General features: G+C 40.1%; 3 protein-coding genes across 8 annotated transcripts in view; 2 read left to right on the forward strand and 1 right to left on the reverse strand.

Annotated features, from left to right (window-relative positions):
- The window catches only part of CLTC (clathrin heavy chain), a 70124-nt gene extending 66812 nt beyond the window's left edge, over positions 1-3312 (forward strand). For both annotated transcript variants that reach the window (XM_052657918.1, XM_052657919.1), the window contains one exon: positions 1588-3312. In XM_052657918.1, the coding sequence (XP_052513878.1) occupies positions 1588-1622 (35 nt within the window). In that variant the 3' untranslated portion in view covers positions 1623-3312. The remainder of the gene's footprint in view (positions 1-1587) is intronic.
- Positions 1665-10232, reverse strand: PTRH2 (peptidyl-tRNA hydrolase 2). Of its 2 annotated transcripts, XM_052657925.1 has the most exons (3): positions 10023-10232; positions 5754-5929; positions 1665-2290 (listed from the first exon to the last, which is right to left on the reverse strand). In XM_052657925.1, exon 3 carries the CDS (start codon positions 2288-2290, stop codon positions 1751-1753), a length of 540 nt encoding a protein of 179 aa, XP_052513885.1. In that variant the 5' UTR covers positions 5754-5929; positions 10023-10232; the 3' UTR covers positions 1665-1750. The 2 variants fall into 2 exon arrangements, with proteins under 2 accessions (XP_052513885.1, XP_052513886.1); XM_052657926.1 differs by lacking the exon at positions 5754-5929.
- The window catches only part of VMP1 (vacuole membrane protein 1), a 124695-nt gene continuing 113996 nt past the window's right edge, over positions 10221-20919 (forward strand). For 2 of the 4 annotated variants that reach the window (XM_052657920.1, XM_052657924.1), the window contains exon 1: positions 10308-10406. The gene's annotated coding sequence lies outside the window, so the exon portion shown is untranslated. The other 2 variants (XM_052657922.1, XM_052657921.1) reach the window with 2 other exon arrangements.

Below are 20919 nucleotides of genomic sequence, written 5' to 3' on the forward strand. Positions count from 1 at the left end.
ATACTATTCATCCTAGTAGGTATGCCATGATTGACTTCAATTACGTTGTCAGCCAGGGCAGATGGTCCTGTTGGGATGCACTGCGTGAACCTAGAACCATCATTCTCCGAGGCAAGCCTCAGAAATTACCTGAAGTGGAATCATACATTTAGGGCTGAGTTCTCTTCAGCTCAGCTACATGCTGTTGCATCACTTTGGAAACCAGGATAAACATTCTGTTTAGAAACAGTCGCTACTGTGGCATCATTCAGTTGCAATTTCTTCTGTGCTGTCAGATATCGGCGTAAAAGAAGACTGACCTCTAAGCCTGGCTGCGGTAGCCTTTAGTGTTCTGCCCAGACGCCACTGACTGTAGACCTTGCAGTTGTGCTACATTGCTGCTTATGTTGAAGTTAACAACTAACTAATGCTAATTGTTGACGTTAACCATGGTGAGTTGCAATCAAAATTTGGCCTGTTACCAAAATTCTCCCTGACATCGAAGTTCTTAGGCATATACTGAATTTAGAAATACTGTCAGAATCCCCCCAAAGAGAGCTTTCAAGACAAATGGCTTTTTGCAAAAAAGGAGATACAGGAAGCTATGTGGCTCTTGGGAGCTGGGAACCATCATATTCTGGGCAGCTGGTAATTATTTGGATTATGTCATGCTGAATGTATAAAGATCAAAAGGGAGATAAGGTGCCGTTAAATAGCTGAATTGTCCAGTTCCTTAAGTTCTAGGTAAAGAAAATACTGGGATGTTACAATGATAAGTAACAGTCACTTCACAATTACCATCATTTCTGTGTGGGCCCATAACCACCTTCAAGGTCCACGTAAGTCGCTTCCCAAGTTTCACTGCCTTCATTGTTAGGAAAGGGGTGAACTGAAGAGATGTAGAACCACTGCTGAGAAATTTTAGCCAGCGTGGCTGGGGGAATAAATGTGAAGCACGGCACAGGCGGGTTAGGTCAGTGCTGCAAAAACCTCAACTTTGAGAAAAATCCACAAGGTTAGCTTTTAAATTCATTGTGGGTGGCTATACCATTCTCTCTCGATAAAATATTCAAAAACTGAGGTAAGGAGAAACAAACTGCAGTTTACATCTAAATTGGGAATACCCTAGAACCCCTGATCATCCAAGGACAGCAACATAGTCTTGGAAGAAGAGCTGCTGCTAAGTTGCTTCAGTCGTGTCTGACTCTGTGCGACCCCATAGACGGCAGCCCACCAGCCTCCCCAGACCCTGGGATTCTCCAGGCAAGAACACTGGAGTGGGTTGCCATTTCCTTCTCCAATGCATGAAAGTGAAAAGTGAAAGTGAAGTCGCTTAGTCGTGTCCGACTCTTGGCGACCCCATGGACTGCAGCCCACCAGGCTCCTCCATCCATGGGATTTTCCAGGCAAGGGTACTGGAGTGGGTGCCATTGCTTTCTCCAGAGAGCTAGTAACACACAACGGGGCCTAATCACTCATAGGAAATGCTGTTTCCCACCTCTAGTCCAATTTTATTGTGAACTGTGCCTCTCATCTTAAACATTTCTTGTTTCAGCACTCATCACTTGAATCACCAGGACTATTAACCAAACTTTTTTTTTTTTTTAGCCCAAGATAACTCTCTAACCAGGCCAAGTACATGACAGAAGAACACGTGAATGGAATTTCATCTCAAGAATCTTAGCTGGGGGAAGAAATCAGCTTTTATTGTTAGAATTTGACAGTTTCAAACACTTGTGGTGGTGGGAACCACCATCATACAAAATTCCACCTAGTAAAGTTTTAGGTGACCGGTGACCTTGTCAATTAGGTCTGCTGGTCCTGGTCCAATTCCTAAAACAGTTCGAGAGCCTGGTGCAATCTGAGTACGTCCTGCATCTTGGATTAAACTTACAGTCAGTCCCAGCACTTTTGCATGGGTCAATAATTCAACCAGAGTTTCTTCATCAGGGGCTTTGACCACCACTTTGGGCTGGCCACAGTATTCCCACTCTTTGAGTAACTCAGGGTTTCTCTTTTGAATTTGCTTGTAGGCAGAAACAGCAGCATGAGAGCACTGGGCAGCCACCTTCCCTTTTCCCATCTTCAAGTCATTTCGAACCACAAGAATCATTTTGTACTCCCCACTCTCTCCGAGGATACTTGCTTCTGTTTCAGTGTCAGCATTTGTCTCCCTCGCTGAGCTCTTGGGGAGCATCCCAAAGCGCATTCGGAGGCCCCAGCCCAGGCACACGCCACAGGCAACTCCAGCAGCCAAGCTAAGCGCACCAGCATTAGTCAGATACTCCATAACCAGGGATCTGGAGATCATCTGAAAGGAAAAGAAAGCGGTCATTATCAAGGGAGGGAAAGTTATAGTTTATCAGATACAACGCCCTGACAGTATATAAGCAGCAGTACTTTAAATTCATCCAGAAAAAAGGCAAAATATGTTTTGGATCTTGGGCAGGTACTGTTTTTTCTCCTGAGTACTAGAAAAAATTCAAGAATACAGGCAAAGCAGTTTAGGTCATTTTGAATCTCAATGTGAGGAGTACGTCTCCCTCAGATACAGCTCTGCTCCCCAGTGTTTGCTAAGTCTTGTGGAGAAAGGAAATGTTCTGTTTTACCAAAACGCCTAAAGTAGCTAAAAGAACCAAGAGTAACTCACTCTCATCTTAAATATAGTGCTTTTTCACTTGTGTCTTCAATAATGCAGTAGTTCTCGATGTACCAACCCCTCAGGGAAGTTCCTGGTTGTCATAGCAACAGGCCTGGAGTGAGGTGGGCTGCTGACATCTACTGACCCTCGCACGGAAAGCTGAAAGCCTCACATGTGAATACTGGTGCCCCTGGACATTATTGTAGGTGAAAACCCCAGTGTCAGCTTGCATATGAATGCAGAGTACTTTTTGCACAGTTGTAATACACACTGAATTTACCAATAGTACAACCATGATAAAAAAACAAAGGAAGATGATCCTTCATCTTTTATTACTTTAGAAATTCCTATTACCCCAGCAAAGCTGTTCATGGTGTCTGAATCATCAATAAAGCAATTTACGTAAGTCTACATTTGAGGCTGTTGGATTCAACATACTTCAATGTATAGGTATAAACAGTAATCAGTTTCTTCCAGTGGAATACATGGTATCTAAGCATTTATGAAGTACATCATGTTTGCAGAACTTACAAGTGGTGCCCTTGGAATTCTACAGTGTGTAACCTGCGTGGCACAGATAGATAGCAGTCCTGGAGATTCATACTTTATCATAAATTTTTTAAAGAATCCTCATTTAAGTTAAAATTAGGACATTAAAATTGAAATGATACTGTAGGCAAAGTGTGTGATGTTTTCGAATATTTTAAGGTGAATATTGCACAGGGATATTAAACTTTATTTATTTGGTTGCTTTGGGTTTTAGTTGTATCATGTGGGATCTTGGGTTGCTCCACATGGGCTTAGCTGCCCCGCAGCATTTGGGGTCTTAGTTCCTTGACCAGGGATCAAACTCACGTCCCCTGTACTGCAAGGTCGATTCTTAACCACTGGACCACCAGGGAAATCCTCATTTTTGAGATGTAATTCACACACTATAAAATTCACCTTTTTAAAGTGTACAATTCAGTGTTTTTAATGTATCTACAATATTGTGCAACCATTGCCACTATCTAATTTCAGAACACTTTCATTGCCCCCCCAAAGAAACCCCTGTAACCGTGAGCAGTCACTTCCCACTTCTCCTTCCCCTAGTCTCTGGTAGCCACTTTATGGATTTACTTATTCTGGACACTCGTATAAATCAAACCATACAAAAGGTGGCCTTTGTTTCAGGGTTCTACTGTCCAGCATAATATTTTCAAGGTTCATCCATGCTGTACCATGTATCAACACTTCATTCCTTTTTCGCATAGTTTTAATACACACTGAATTTACCAATAGTACAACCATGATAAAAAAACAAAGGAAGATGATCTTTCATCCTTTATTACTTAAGAAATTCCTATTACCCCAGCAAAGCTGTTCATGGTGTCTGAATCATCAATAAAGCATTGATGTATTCACTGATGATGAATAATGTACCGTACCTACCAGCTGATTTCCTCCAGCAGTACTTAGCAGCCTGAGTTTAGGTAAAAGCACAGAAGGGGTAACTCCATACTTCACAGAGAAAGTAGAAGCCCAAAGACTGAAACCACCTAATCACTGCCTCCAAACATGTAACGAAATCTGCCGCACCCATATTCTTCCTTCATCTTCTCCCTTCTCTAACAGATGGCTGGATTTATCCAAGTTTGAGTTCTACTAAGAGTAAGCACTGAGACACAGGGCATAAGGAAAGCTGGGGTGAGAGCAAGAATGTTTGAAATGACAGGCCATGAGAAAGGTAAGCACAGGAAGGTGACAGGATATCCACATGCTATTAAGAACAGGTGTGAGGGAAGTGAGCTGGAAAGGCAGTTGGCTGAGGTTAGAGAGAGATGTCTGGGGTTTCGAGTTTGGAAATAGAACATTCAGGTGATACAAAGTCCAGAGTGTAGCTACAGGAATAGGTATGTGCAGTACAGTCAAAAGGGTGTCATTAAGCGCATGTGCTTTCTTAATTCTTTTATTTTTATGCCTCCATCCCACAGATATTAACTGGTCTTGCTCTAGAATCTAGGGGAATAAAGGAGAAACAGTCCCTTCATGCACAGAGCTTACATTCTGGTAGTGGTTTAGAGATGACCCAATCCTAATTTCGAATTTCTTTCTTATGTTTTAAAAAAATTTTGGCCACGCCATGTGGCATGCAGGAATCTTAGTTACCCGATCAAGGATCGAAGCTGTGCCCCCTGCAGTTGAAGCATGATGTCTTAACCACTGACTGCCAGGGAAGTCCCTCTTTCATTTTATTTTAGTAAGACTTCATGTTGTCGTAACTCAAAGCTTCAGTGGTATTTTGAAGGTACTGTGTTATTTGATCCACATAACCATAAGAGGTCAGCATTCTTTCTATATATTGAAAATGAGGAAATGAAGGCAAACAGAAGTTAAAAACAGAAAAAATAACAAACACGAATGTCTGCTGGTTTCCTTTGTGCCAGACACATGCCTTGCTAGACTGGGAGTATAGCGATGAACAATACTGGCCACTGACAGTTCCTAGGTAAGCGGAGGAGAAGACAATTACATGTCTGCAAATGTTATGGAGAGATGTTAGGGGAGTGTATAAAGTGCTTTAGCTCAGTTTAGGAGGTCAGGGAAGGCCACGTTGAGGGAATATTTAAAATGCAACAAAGTAATAAGAAGACAGACGAGGAAAGATCATTTCAGGCAGAATGAACACCAAGCAGAAAAGCCAGAGGAGAGAAATAAGGTGTGCAAATGACCTGAGAGTGGTCCAGACAGCCTAAGACGGAAGGGGAGACCGGCAGAGACAAACGCGAGAAAGAAGGGCGGGCTGCAGATCGCAGAAGGCCTCGTAAGCCACGCTTAGCAGCTTGGAATTCTAGGAATGATAGACACTGCTGCAGGGAAAGGATTTTTGTTTTCTAAAAGATCACCTGGGACTTCAGTATAAAGAAGGAATTAGAAGCTGGCAAGAATAGATACAGGGGATTGATCAGGAGACTGCTATAATGTAATAACAGTAACAGTAACTAATAAATATTTTGCTACATATTAGGTATTGACACTCTACACGAACTGTCTCCTTCAGTGTTCCCAACACTGAAGTCCTTTAAGTAAATATGTGATTATTACCCCCATTTTTCAGATGTGAAAATTGGCTCACAGAGAATATGTCACTCACCCGAGTTCAAAAAGCTAGTAAGTGGTAGCCTGACTCCAGAGCTTGTGTGTTTAACACTACTCTACGTTGCCTTTCCCAGTAGTCTGGATGAGGTGACAGTCAGACAGGAGTGGTGACATGGGAAAGCAAAGAAGTGGCTGAAGCACACCTGTATAAATCGGTGATTCACTGGAAGTCTGGTGATAAAAGAAAGGGAGAAGTTAGACCACCACCTAGATTTGAACAAATGGAGACTGGGAGTATACTCTTTACTGATGAAAAGAGCAGGTTTGAAAGGAAAAGACACTGAAAGGTTTCAAATATATTACATCAGATTTGACCAAAAGACATCCTGGTTGAGATGTCCAGAAAAAAGAAAAAGACATGTCACTTTAGAGGTCAGAAGATAAGCGCAGGCTAGAAACCACATTGTTTAAAAGAACTTAAACTGACTGAAGGCTGATAAGCGGATAAGGTCACTGGGTCAAGTGTACAGAGGGAAGAAAGGAACCCTGAGGAAACAAGTATTCAGGGATAAAAGGAGAGCGACAGAGAGGGTCACAAGTGGCCAGGTCTTCAGCACCTCGTTTCAGTCCTCTTTCACAACTGTGCCTAAAATGGTGACAGGGCTCTACTGCCATAGCACTTTATGGCTCTAGACGCCTTGGCAGACACACACACACAAGAATTAAAAAAAATTCTTATCAGAACCCACATTATCTCTAATGCATCTATCATTTAGTTACTATACGATGCTTATAGATCAGCAGAACTTCTTTATGATAATCTAACCGTCAGACTACAAATAGAACAAATATTCAATTACAGAAAAATACATACATACAAACTTCTATGTCAAAGAATTAGAAGGATTTTCTGCACCAATTACTAGGTTGCAAAATAACCAAACATTCCACATACCAGACTCAGGTACTATCTGGAGAAAGGCAGTACATATAGAGGACCTATTGTGTGTTGAACAGCAGTAAAAACCCTTTACTTCCATTATTGTTGCTATGAAAATAAGACAATAATACCAGCCTCTCTCTAAAGATGAGAAAAATAAAGATCAGAGAAGTTGCTTATCCCCAGCCACAAAACTAGTAAGAGCAATATAAAATATACTAATCGAAAAGGTCATGATGGAAAGTTTCTCATTCTCTCACCTTTATTTAAAAACAGATCTACCAATAAGAGTCACCATAAATAGAAAGCAGAAAAAGTTCCAGAAAGAACCAATTTGTCTATTGCTTCTGTCCCTAATCTTATGAAGTCCCTAATTCCAAAATGCTGAGCTTAATGCTAACATCTCTGTTCTTTTAATCTATCAGCCTGATCAGATCATCATCTAACCCTTGTAAAAGGGGTTTCAGGCTGTCCCTCTTTCTGTGTATCTATTATAAACATTTATCAATAAACCCAGTGCTTGAAACGAAGGTAAGCATAACTATTTTCAGCCTCATCTCTGTTGTCCCAGGCAATGATGGCATCGCAAAAGGAACACATCCTCTAAGACCCTCCGCTTGGTGCCTTGCAGTGGCCAGATTAAACCCCTCTCAGCAGTGCTTGTGATCCTATTACCTCCTGAACCACGCTCCACCTGATGACTCTGTTCCACTGGCTACTGCCCTTTGGACTTTTCCAACCTAAAAATCCATCCTCTTGGACCCTTAAACCACTGCCTCACTTTTCCTCTTCCCTTCATCTTTAAACTTCTTCAGTTACCTGCCCGCCTTTCCCATTCGACTGAAACTGCTAAAGAATCAAGACACTATCTAGCTGCTGCTTTATAGGCCTCAACTTAAGTTGAGGCCTAAACTTGAAAACTTTCTGCACCACTCACTGATAACTTTCCTTTAAACCCTCTTCCCTTGAATTCTTTAACACAACGCTCACCCTAATGTCATCCTACCTTTCCGACACCTTTTCCTCATTATCTATGGTCTCTTTCTGTTTGCCAAGCTTACACATTTCGCCCTCTTTTCAGTCTCCACCTATGTTGTCCTATACTGCAACTATTAGCCAAATGCAGGTATTTAAACAATTAAAACTAAATAAAAACTCAGTTTTTAAGTTACGTATGGCCACATTTCAAATGCTCAATAGCTCAACAACTTGGAAGTGGCTAAGGAGCTTCCCTGAGGGTCCAGTGGACCACAAGCATGTAGACCCCAGACCAGCTGGACCTGAAGGCTGATGATGCAGACTCTCACTTAACCTCACCACCCACCCATGAGAAGAATGTCCATGAGCTGGTCATGCCCTCTTTGAACAGTTACTATAAAACTTATCTTCCCCAAGTGGGGACACATGGTTTTGAAGGCCTGCTGTGGCCCCCTCTGCCCGGCAAAGCAATAAAGCTATTCTTTTCTACTTAAAGAGTCCACCTTTCAATGTAGGGAACACGGGTTTGACCCCTGGTCAGGGAACGAAGATCCCACATACAGCTAAATAATTTTTTTAAGTGGCTAAGCTCCACTCTGAATTAGCGAGATACTGAACATTTCCATGACTGCAGAAAGTTCTATTTGACAGGGCTTGTTTATATATCCTCTTTCCATTCAATCAATATTTTCTGAGAGCCTATTGTGCACAGTTTTGGACCCTGGAGACAGAGCTCTGAACAAAACAAAATCCTACCCTTCATGGAGCTCACATTCTAGTAGGAGGAGATACAACATATAAATAGTTCGTAAAATGAACAATCTCTCTTACTCCTGAAACAATAGATGCTGAGGATTCCTACAGCCTCTCTTGGCCTCCACACGTGAACTTTCAGTTTCTGTTAGATTTTACCACTTAGATGTCTATGAAGTGGTCTAGACTATGTCCTATATTGAACTCAATATTTTTCTTTCCCTCTCAAACTTCCTGTAATCTTTCCATATTCTTCATTTCGTCCTAGTACATCTGCCATTATAATTAACTGTACTTATAAAGCACAAATCTGATTCGTAATTTCTCTGTAATCTGTATTTTCTCTGCTCAGAAATCACTGGATAAGCATCTAAGGAATAAGGAAACCGAGTCCTCCTAAAATTGAGTCCCCTTATCAAGTTTATGATTAATCTCTCTATCCAAAACTTTATTCTCTCTTTTGTCCACTGTGACCTCAATCCTGCGTAACGGACATTAATCAACCAGAGCTGATGACTAAAATTGCTGCTGTCAATACACTGTCAATAGAGTAAAATTGTAGATATCATGTACAACTCAGGTTGTTTCTTCCGGGCAAGATGAGTTAACAGACCCTCATGCCATGGACCACTTGGCCAGAGAAGAATCATAAACCAGAGACACCCTGACTCCTGAAACTATAATTATGAAAAAAAATCACAGAGTTCAATAGAAACCAACAAAACATTCTAAAGCAATTATCCTCCAATTAAAAAAAGTCACAGAAATGTTATGAAATGATTAGTTCCAGCCTCTTTGTTCTTCCCCTTAAAACAAAACAAAACAAAACGCTAACTAAACACCCAACTGCAGTGGATTTGAGGCTTGTCTCCCAGTCCCTTGCTTAGAGCCCTGCAATAAACGCTGTGCTTTTCTTCACCACAACCCAGTGTCAACAGACTGGTTTTCCTTACGTGTTGCACAAGTGGACTCAGGTTGGTGGGGTGACAATAAAATATAAATCCCGCAGCAGAAATTCAAAGAATACACAATTTGGTTTCAACCTACTTGATCCTTCTAACCTAAACTCCTGCCACATAATCTACTATTGAGTCACACCAAATTACCAGGTGTTTTCAAGCAGCAATCTCTCCCTGAAATAATTCTCTCCACTTAAAACACAAAAACGTCATGGAGCAATTACACGTAGCGCATACTCGCGACATTTAGTACAGTGCCTGGAGTAAAATGATCAAGGATTACACACTTCCTTATGTTCGTGTGACACAGCGGGGCAACTTTTCCATCATATTCTCAGAAGTCTTTTCTTTCCTCGTAGCACTGGACAACTTGCTACGCTGTGGGTGTTCAATACTCAGCAGAGTGTGGAGCCTGCTCGGTATTTTCGCACACTCGGAGCGAGGGCATCGATGCTGCCCGACCGGAGCCCTTGCCTGGGAACTAAAATTTTGGGTCCTTCCCCTCCCCAGCAGCTAGGTCCTTTCTTTCAAAAGACGACTGGCCAAACCGGAAGAGTAGCTCCAGGGGCCACTTGGGTGGAAGATAGTTTAGAAAGGAGATGGGGGGGTGATTTTTTATAGAATGAAATAGTAATAAACACTCCAACTGGAGAGTCAAGAAGAACATCCCTCTTCCTGGGAGAGGCCTACCTACCTAGCGCACCTCTCCTCCGCCTCACTGGCGCCTTCGCGTTCTTCAGTTCTGGGTACCGAACACGCCGCTCTCCCGCGAGTTACCTCTTCCGGGGTATCTCGACAACAAGTTCCGGATCAAGAACGGCGACGAGAACAGTCCTTCTTCCTCTGGCCCCGCCCACAGGTCCCTAACCCAGACCCGAACTGAAATCCCGCGACGACCCGCGGAGGTGGCCCAAAGGAGAGGGGAACGTTTTTCTTCTGGAGGCGGTCTCCCGCGGGGGGAAACGGACCGGAAGTGACGCGAGCGAGTTCCGGTTGGCCGGAGCCCAGCGGCGGGTGTGAGAGTCGGTCGGGAGTCGCTTCCAGGATCCCGAGATCCGAGAAGCCGGAGTCAGAGCGGGTACGTAAGCGAGCGCGGGGAACTGGGGACGGACGCCTGAGGCATCCTCAGAGCTTGACTTCTGCGCCCAGACGGTGCAGATCTAGGGCACCGTGATTCGACTGCCAGCCGTGTTGGAGAGCGCTGCTGACTCTGTCTCAGTCTGGCAATATCTAAATTATTTGGGACACCTCCTGGTGGTTGGCCACTGGTAAGCTGAACCCATGCACTGAACTCCCGACCATTCCCCTCATCGTGGTGGGCTTGGAAGCCGTCCTGAGCTTCTGTAGAGTACCCAGCCCCTCTTCGTCTCTGGGAGTCTAGAACCTTAGAGTAAATGAAGATCTCCCTTGCTGATGACCAAGCTGTTTCTCAGGATTTGTCAGTGGGGTTCTCGTTCTCCCAAACCACTAGCCCCTGCTTCTGTCATCTATCCATTTCTAAACAAAATTCAGACGTGTGAGTGCCTTCTAAAGCGTCGGTGGCCAAGGGAATGGGGCCTCCCTCCGTAGATCTCTAGCAGAGGACCTTCCTGTTATTTCCTACTTCCACGAGGAATAGCATTCTCTGCGTTTTCCAAATCCCTGACCGCCTGTATTTCTTTACAGTGGGGATATTTGCAATAAAACATGAAGGTTAGCTACATCTCTAATAAACTTCCAGGAAGCCATATGTGACCCTATGTCACATTGCTTGAGAGTTATTTGTGACTTCCAGTAAGTTTTGCACTGTTATTTTTTGTTATTCTGAAAATTCATACCAAAAAAATCTCATAATATGTAGGCTGTGGAACTGATACCTGTCTTGACAACATAGCTCCTTTTCCTAACTTTAACGTCTTTCACCTCTCCTTTGGAGCTTGTCAAAAATTTTGTAGATAGATTGCACTGGTCCTTTGGAGGAGTTTGTACAAGTATTTCTAATGTTGTAGAGAATTTAATGTTCTGACTGCTTACTACCTATTAATTGTGTTGTCATCAGCCCTGATTTTACTTGTGTATTCTTAGCATAAATGATAATAGTAAGAAACTGTTATTTACTAGGCAACATTCTATGCATTATGGATTATGTTTTTATTGACCTTTGGAAGAGGTGGTGGGTCCCAGACATAAATAAGGCAAATTTATACTGTACGGTAGAGATTTGCCCATATTATTTTAAAACTTTGGAGCATTTTTTTCCCTTTGAAGAATATATCCTACCTGATTATCATAATTTAATTCCTGTGATTCACATTCCAGAATTACCAAATTTCTGAAATAATGATTTAATGTGCCTGTTAGCAATTTAATACCTTATAGCTACTTTAATCAGTTTGTTTTTATTTACATATTTTTCTTCTTTTTGAGTTAGAAAATTTTTTCATAGTTGTCTGAAATCAGGGGACAAGATTTTTGAGATGTGGAATTATATAAATTAGATGTTACCATTTTTAACAGCTGGTAAATTTGCTTTTTGACTTGAAACTGCTAAACCTGGTCTTATATTCTTTGTGTTCAGTCCAGTTATTCAGGGATTGATTATCCAGATTTTCTCACTTTCCAGCTTCTTCTTGAGTTTGGCTTGAATTACCACTTTTTAGGATTTCAAAGATCATTAAACTTTAAATCAGAAGACCTACAGTGGAGTCTGGGCTCCAGCACTTCTTGAGCGTAGGTTGGCAAGTTACCTAACTTTCTGAACTGATCTGAATTGTGTTGATTAAAACGCTGCTTACTTCATAGGATCGTCACAGTGCTTAAGTGAGGTAGTGAATGTGAAATCACTATATAAATGACAATATGGTGATACTGTTATTTTATTCTGAAAGCAGGAAGTATATCAGTGGAGAATACTGTTAACTTTGATCATTTCACAATTTGGTGTTTTGTATTATTAAGTATGTTTCCTCTCTGAAAGTTTTATCACATACTTCTCTGAGATGATCTTTGCCCTCCTTTTGAACTCAATAAAAGCTAGCCAGGAGTAGTTGAAACGGTAATCTACTGTATTAGTCACCTTAGTTAATAAGTAGGTGACTTGAAAATGAGTTTAGTTTTGCATTTGGGAGTTTAGGTTTGATCTTCTTTGGCCATCAGGTACTGTCGCTTAAGAATTTACAAGAGTAGGGGAAGTTGAACTTTTGGGTGCTTACATGTAGTTAACTAAAGCCTTACGTTATTTCACTGAAAGCAATATTTAGAATGAGCTGCAACCTCTGTGAACACATAGTTGGATTCTTCTCACTTAACAGAGGTGAACATTAGGGCCCAGAAACAGTCAGTAATTGGCTTGCCTGAGGTCATATGGCTTAGGTAGTGCCAGAACCTGAACTGGAAATGAGGTCCCAAGTGTTCTTTCTTTGTGCTGAGGTTGTCTCCAGGCATCTTTATTTGGTTTGGCAATATTTCCTGGCGTGCACGAAAATGGTTTCTTATGTACTAAAGGGATCTATATATGTGAATACATTTTTTTTTCCCCTTTTTAGCTGATTTAGTCTTGTAAATTCTAAGAAAATAAACACTATGCTTGGCAAGATTTGCAGTGGAGTGGCATAAAGATAGGAAAAATTTAGTTCTGTTCTTCAGAATAGTTACTCTTGAGTTCATGCTTCACTACTATCGGATATCAAGGTGTCTTCTTTCTGGCAAGTAGAAAAGACAGAAGATCTTTCTAACACATGTCTCTACTTGAGTGAGTGTTCTTGTTAATGAGTAGGAGGAAGCTGTGTTAGTTTCTTTGCTCCTGATAAAAAAATTTCCCCAAGCTGTTTATAATTTCAATGTAATTATTTCATTCTGGGTAAAGAGCCATTGTAGAAGAGTTAATTTTTTGTCCTGTTAAGAATCTTTTTGCTTCTGTTGATTTCACAGAACTTATTTAGTCTCTTCAGTTCAGTTCAGTTGCTCAGTCGTGTCCGACTCTTTGCGACCCCCTGAATCGCAGCACGCCAAGCCTCCCTGTCCATCACCAGCTCCCGGAGTTCACTCAGACTCACGTCCATCGAGTCAGTGATGCCATCCACCCATCTCATCCTCGGTCGTCCCCTTCTCCTCCTGCCCCCAATCCCTCCCAGCATCAAAGTCTTTTCCAATGAGTCAACTCTTCGCATGAGGTGGCCAAAGTCTCTTAACTATAATTTAAAGAGTTTTTCAGTATTCCAGAAATGAAGAAAATCTTTTCAGTAGGTCATTGTGGTGTTTTCTCTTATTCTTGAGGATCATTAATAAAACGTTGGTCTTTATAAAGGTTTTCCTGGAAGGACTACGTAAATAGTGTTAAGAGCCTAGGCTATGAATTTAGATGGCCTTCGTTCAAATTCCACATCTACTACTGGGTAACCCTTGGGCTACTTAACCTCTTATTATCTCAGTTTCCTCCTAGATATTGAAGTTAGTACATACCTTTATTGTTAGGGTTAAGTGAGTAAGGTTTAAGTAAAGCGTTTAGGAAAGCGCTGCCATATAGTTAACCACAGTTTTTACGTCATTGTGTGGTCTACTAAGCAGTTGCTAAGAATATTTTTCCCACCCTCTTTGGAAAGCATATCTTTGTGTTGGTGCTTACTTGATTATTGTTACCTCATTATTAATGAAGTTTCAATAAATATCTACATGTATATATTCACATTTCATGAATATTTTACAACATATGCAGGATTCTTAACCAAATATGTTGTTCTTGTAGGGCATTACCTCAACTCTTTTGCATTATTAACAGTTTACATTATATGTGTACGCCATAACACAGAATTTGAGAATTGAAATTTGAGGGTTTGATGCTTAACAATGTCTTCTAGCACTTTCTTTCTTTGCCTGATAAGATCATTCTGCAGTATCTCTTGTCATATCTGTCCATTCATCCAATCAATGATCAAACACCTTATGTCTTAAGCCTTTTACCAAATTCTGGGGAAAACAGTGGGACACAAAAACTAATAGATATTTTAGTTAGGAACCCTGTAGAGAAAAAAATATAAAAATGAAAGAATAAGCACAGTGTAATCAATGTTATGAAGGAAACAAACAAGGGTTTAAGAGAGAGTTAATGTGGATACGTGCTTGTTTAAGACTCTAGCACGGTGCACCAAGAATATAGTGACGTGAGATGAGGTAGGAAACATTCAGGGTCCAGATTATGTAGAGGTTTGTAGGCTATGGAAATGAGTTTGGATTTGATTTTTAGGGTAATTAGCAAGTGTTTCTACAGTTTCAAGTAGGAGAGGAGTATGATTTATAAGCAGTTTACTCTTGCTCGTATGTGAAGGATGAATTGAAGGGGGCAAGAGTAGAAATGGAGACGTTGAGTCCATTGCAGTAGTCCAAGTGAGAGATGAAAATGGCCTGGATCAGAGTAGGGGCAAACAAGCGGAGAGCACAGTGGGTGGACACTAAGTATATATGGAGCAGGACTTGGTCTTGGATGTGAGGGGTAAGGAATTGAGAAGAGTCAGGGATGACTGTTCTGGATTTAGTACCTGGGCGGATGGTTATGCCAAGTACTGGGAGAGGAAAGATTTGGGAAGGACCAGGTTTGTTACAAGAAGGAGGATGGGGAGGGAGAAGAAAGTACATGTTCAATTTGAGGTGATTAGGATTCATCCAAGTACTGCCATTAGGTATACAAATCTAGAGGTCAGGATGAGAAATACAAATTTCAGTACAAAGGAATGCATGTAAAGAGTGATATAGTGGGTTATGAAATTGTTGGATTACAGGATGGTCACAGATTCTTTTCATCATATGCATACCCCTCAGCAATATGATTTTTACTTCTAGAGTCTGTTATTCCACCCCTTGTCTTTGTACTTGATTACGTGATTTACTCTGGGCAAAGGGACATCCGGAAGTATGACCACAAGGAGAGACTTGAAAAGCACTTGCACATAGGGGCCGGTCTTCTCGTAATGTTCTGTTGAACCCGGAGCCCACCATGTGAAAAAGGACCCAGGCTAACGTGCTGAGGGTGTGGACAACCAGTTGTAGCATCCAGCTTAGACCAGCCCAGCTCAAGAGCCAAGCTAGCTGAAACCAGAACTGCCCAGCCTAACTCACAGAACCATGAGAAATAGTAAATTTTTTTTTTTTTAAGTAAGTTTTGGAGCTCAGTTGTTTGCTGCTGCAAAGTCACTTCAGTTGTGTCCGACTCTGTGCGACCCCATAGACGGCAGCCCACCAGGCTCCCCTGTCCCTGGGATGCTCCAGGCAAGAACACTGGAGTGGGTTGCCATTTCCTTCTCCAATGCATGAAAGTGAAAAATGAAAGTGAAGTTGCTCAGTCGTGTCCGACTCTTAGCGACCCCACGGACTGCAACCTACCAGGCTCCTCCATCCATGGGTTTTTCCAGGCAAGAGTACTGGAGTGGGGTGCCATTGCCTTCTCCGGCTCAGTTGTTTAAGCACCTGCAAAAGTCAGTGGATGTACAACATAGTAAATCAACTATACACCAATAAAACATTTTTTAAGATGATAATGGATGCAAATGATACCTCACTACGATCTTGGTGTTTTTCTGTGTGTGTTTGAATTTATTTACTTATTTTGGCTGTGCTGATCCTTTTTGCTGCGCATGGGCCTTCCCTAGCTGCAGGGAGCGGAGGCTTCTCTTGTGGAGCACAGGCTCTCAGTGAGTGGGCTTCAGTAGTTGTGGTTTGGGGGCTTAAGTTGCTCTGCAGCATGTGGGGTCTTCCTGGACCATGCATTAAACCCTGCATTGGCAGCAGATTCTTAACTACTGGACCACCAGAAAAGTCCCTTGGTTTATATTTTTTGCTTATCAGTAAGATCAGGTAGATCTCTGTTACGAAATACCTCTTCATGCCTTTTGCCTGTTTCAGTTTTGTAGCATTATTTGTCTTTTTCTTAATAATGTAAAATTCTGTGTATACTCTGGCTACTAGTTCTTTTCAGTTATGTGTTCCTGTGGTTTGTTGTCTCATTAAGATACTTTGTGATGAATTTTAAGTGTAATTTCAAGTTGTCCAATTTATCAGTCTTTTTCTTTATGGTTAGCTCTTTTGTGTGTCTCAGGAAATCCTTCCCTACCCCAAGGCAGAAAGGAATTTATGTTTCCTTCTACAAGTTTTGATTCTTGACTTTTAAATCTTCAGTCCGTTTGGAATTGAATTTTGTGCATGGTTCAAAGTGGGATCCAGATTTTCTTTCCTTTTATGGATAATCAATTTGAATAGTCTCTCCTTTTCCCACTGAAGTCTTGCCATTTCTGTCATGTAGAGTCCCAAATATACAAGAATCTTTTAAAAAAACTTTATTTGTTTGTTAATTCATTTGTTTTCGGTTGTGCTGGCTCTCGGTTGCTGCCTGGGCTTTGTCTAGGTGTGGTGGGAGGGGGCTGCTCTTCGTTGTGGTGCGTGGGCTTCTCATTGCAGTGGCTTCCCTGTTGTGGAGCACGGGCTCTAGGCTCCTGGGCTCCAGTGGCTGTGGCTTCTGGGCCCTAGAGTGTAGGCCTGGTAGTTGCAGCGCATGGGCTTAGCTGCTCCTCTGCACGTGAAGTCTTCCCAGACCAGGGATTGAACCCGTGTCCCCTGCGCTGGCAGGCGGATTCTCATCCACTGTACCACCAGGAAAGTCCAACAAGAATCTTTTGAGAAGCCATCTTTTCTGTTTCTTGGTCAGTTTGTCTGTCTCCATGCCTGTAAAGCACATCTTCATTATTTATTACTCTAACGTATGTATAGAAAGATAGATATAGTCTGGATATAAGAACTTTGTCAGATATATATATATATATATATATATAGCAAGTATTTTCTCTCATTCTGTGGCTGACCTTTTTTTTTTCCTTTAACAATGTGTTTCAGAGAGCAAAAGTTTTTAAACCTGATGAAGTCCAATTTATACATTTTTTTTCCTATGGGTCCTGCTTTTTAAATCTTAAAAAATATCTATCTATCCCAAGACTGCCAAAAATTTTTCTTTTTTTTTTCTTTTACGGGGAGCCTGGTGGGCTGCCATCTATGGGGTCACACAGAGTGGGACACAACTGAAGTGACTTAGCAGCAGCAGCAGTTTTAGTTCCTATGTTTAGATCTGTGACCCATTTCAAATCAGTTGATCATATGAAAATAAGCGTCAATGTTCTTTTATAAGAATATTCAGTTGAGTGGATATTCCTTTCACCATTAAATGGCCTTGTACTTTTGTTGAAAATTAATTGACCCTATGTGTGTGGGTCTGTTTCTGTATTCTCTACTCTGTTCTATTAATTTACACCTATCCTTTTGCCAAAGCCACACTGTCATGAATACTGTAGCTTTATAGTAAAGCAAGTCTTAAAATCAATTAGCACAAGTCTTCCACTACTGCTGTTTATCCAAATTGTTTTAGCTAGTCTATATAATTTCTATATAATTTTGAATCCATTTGTCACTTTGGATTTTTTTAAAAGCCTGCTTACGTTTTTGTTTGCGATTACGTTAAAGCTATACATCAGTTTGAGAGAAATTGACATAGTAACAATATTGAGTCTTCCTAATGGTGAGCTTGATACATGTTTTCCCATTTATTTAGATCCTCCCTGATTTCTTTTCAAAACCTTTTTAGAACAGGTCTTGTGCGTGTTTTGTCAAACTTACCTCTAAGTATTTCAGATGCTATTGTATATGCACTTTTTAAAAATTTAACTTTCTGTTTATTCCAAGTATATAATATTGATTTTGACCTTTTCTCCTGTGACTTTGCTAAATTCATGTATTAATTCCAGTAGTTTTGAGCATTTTTCAGTTTTCTCTTACTTTGACCCAAATTATTTAGAATTGTGTGCATTAGCTGCTAAATATGTACAAATCTTATATTTTTGTTGCTGAAGTTTGACATAATTTCTAGGTTGAGAATGTGGCCTATGATGCCCATTGTTTAGAATTTTTTCTGACTTATTTCTTAGCTTAATAATCATAAGTGGTTTATGAAAAAAATCTATATTTTCTAATTGTCATATGCTGAATCTTGTACATATTCCCCCCCCGTATTTTATTTCTTAATTTTGTGGTTAAAATCTTCTATCTTACTGAATGTTTTGTTCTTGTTTTTTTGTTCGTTTGAAATATCAGTGATTAATAGTTTTTTGAAATTTCCCAATATAAGGTTGGATTTATTCATATCTCTGTGTATCTTTAACCTATTTTTATGTTATAAATTTTGGTGCTATATTCTTTTAGGTGAATTCAAATCTAGAATTGTTATATCTTCTCGATGAGTTGAACCTGTTATCATTATGTTCTCTTTCCCTAATAATGACTTTTGCCATTTGTCTTACTTTCAGCCTTTCTTTATCCTACTTTTAAAACCATGGAATTTTTAAAAATGTAATTTGCAGGGACTTCCCTGGTGGTCCTCTTTCCACTGCAGAGGGTGAGTGTTCGATCCCTGGTTGGGGAACTAAGATCCCATATGCCTCGAAGCGTGGCCCTCCCTACAAGAGAAAAATTGCAATATGTTTTTTGAGTGATGAGTTTAATCTGTTCATGTTTATTGTGATTATTTACATATTGGACTATTTGGACTTCTTGCTATCAAGTATTGTTTTGATGGTGCTCAACTTTAGAACACTTTAATCTTTTCTCTTTCTCATTTATATACCATAGCCCAAATTTCACAATCTGCTTATAAATCACAAATTTTAGAATTATCTGGATTAAAGCCTTCATTTTGATATAAATAATCTGAAGCATGTACCCTTGCTATTTGAAGATATTCTGTGACTTAACTTTTCATATTAATGACTTGTATAAAGCAGCTTATGTTCCTCAGGGGCAATAAGATAGTGAGGTCTGTTAAGCAATCTGAATGTGAAGTTTTGTCAGAGAAATATACAAACAGTAATAACCTACAGATAACTCAGTTTGAATAATGAGAAGCAATAGAGCTTAGTGTTTTCTTAATTCTAATAATGGGGAACATTTATAAATGCTAGGACAAGCTAAACCTTTGAGCCTTTTTTTTGGCCTTTTTCTCCCCCTGTGACTCCAGAATTCATTGATGAGAATTGAAAAATACTGTCATTTGACTGTTTTTTGTAGTAGAAGAAACATTGAATTTGGGGTTGAGAAAGTGAGGTCGAACTCTTACCTTGTCATTTATATGCTGCTGAGTTGCTCTTTGGGGCCCTTGGAGCTCTCAATTTCTCATTTGTAGAAGGCAAGTGTAAAAATGACTGTTTTTTACAAAATGTTGTTAGTATCATATTAGCTACTCTTTATGCAACCTGTATATCACTGTACAGAAGGAGTTTATTACAGAAATCCACAACCCTGGCCTTGGTCTGAGTAGGATTCATAGACTACTGGAATAGGAAGAAAATGATGGCAGTCTCTTACTCTGTCTACCTAGTAATTGGATGAGGAAAGGGAGAGTCAGGGTGCAAAATGACATTCGGAAGGTCTCTCAGTTGGTGGAGTCTCCCAAATCTAGACTGTTAACTCCTTTTATTACCTTATGCTTACTCTCCATCTTTTTGGTGAAAATGTTTTGTTAAGATTGCATTGGTTATTAAAAAAACTGAACAAACATTTAGAAATAATTGAGAGAAGGTGAAAAATGGGATTTTTAGGTTATAATTTTACAAGTTATGCATTTTGCCTATGATGATAAAATCGTGTTTTTACATCGCAAATCTATCAGACTTGCAAAAAGGGAGTTCCTAAAGTGTCTTTCAGGTTGTATTTTTTTTTTAACTTGGATTTTTACATAAAATTTAATTAAAAATTAGACCTGAAGCAGTGGCCTTTTCCAGCAATTAGAAGACCTTGATGAGTTGCATATACTTTACATTTCACTTCACTATGTTGAGGGATATTTTAGGCCAGAAAAATATACTTATAACCTGCTAATACATCATTAGATTTATTGAAATTCTGAATGCTTTTAAATTGTTAACTAACTTGGGATTTTAATTTTTTTAATTTCCCCAAACTTTAGAAAGTTCAGAAAGATTCAAGGAATATTTTTCATATATTCTCATTCAAATTATGAATTTTCAGAGAACAGATTGTTGGACTGTCACTCCCATGTGATGGATACTGTCTAGCTCAGAGCCAGATGATCTGATAATCACTCTGATACTGTGCATGGTGTTGGAATTATCTTTGCCTTTCTGCTCCTGTAAAAACAGAAAACTGTGTCAGAACCTCACTGGTCAAGATATATTACTCTTCACTTACAGTATTTATTTATTATGTTTCCAAGAAGAAATTGCAGTTTCTTAATCTTTTTTTAGGAAAGTCTACAACTATTTTGGAACGGTCTGTGACTGAATATACTAAATAATCCAACCAAGGACACACACTCTAAAAGCACAAAAGTTTACCAAAAGATGTAATATTCTCAAGTTGGCTGTCTTTGTGTGCCTCATATGAAAAACACTGTATTTTTATTGAGAAAGCTGACTTAATATTTTTGTGAGAAAGTAGAATCATGTGGAAAGATGGTTTTCTTAAAAGGAAGTATGTTCATTTTATTTTGGAATTCAGTGATGAAGAAGATTCCCTGCTCTGTTTTCTTTTTATTTTCATCTTGGTAAATTCTCCAGTAAGTCTTG

Source organism: Budorcas taxicolor, chromosome 19 (assembly GCF_023091745.1).
Source record: "Budorcas taxicolor isolate Tak-1 chromosome 19, Takin1.1, whole genome shotgun sequence".
NCBI lineage: Eukaryota > Metazoa > Chordata > Mammalia > Artiodactyla > Bovidae > Budorcas > Budorcas taxicolor.

Excerpts from the sequence above, each read along its gene's own strand:
- PTRH2 (XM_052657926.1), bottom strand. The coding sequence starts at position 2,290 with ATGATCTCCAGATCCCTGGTTATGGAGTATCTGACTAATGCTGGTGCG.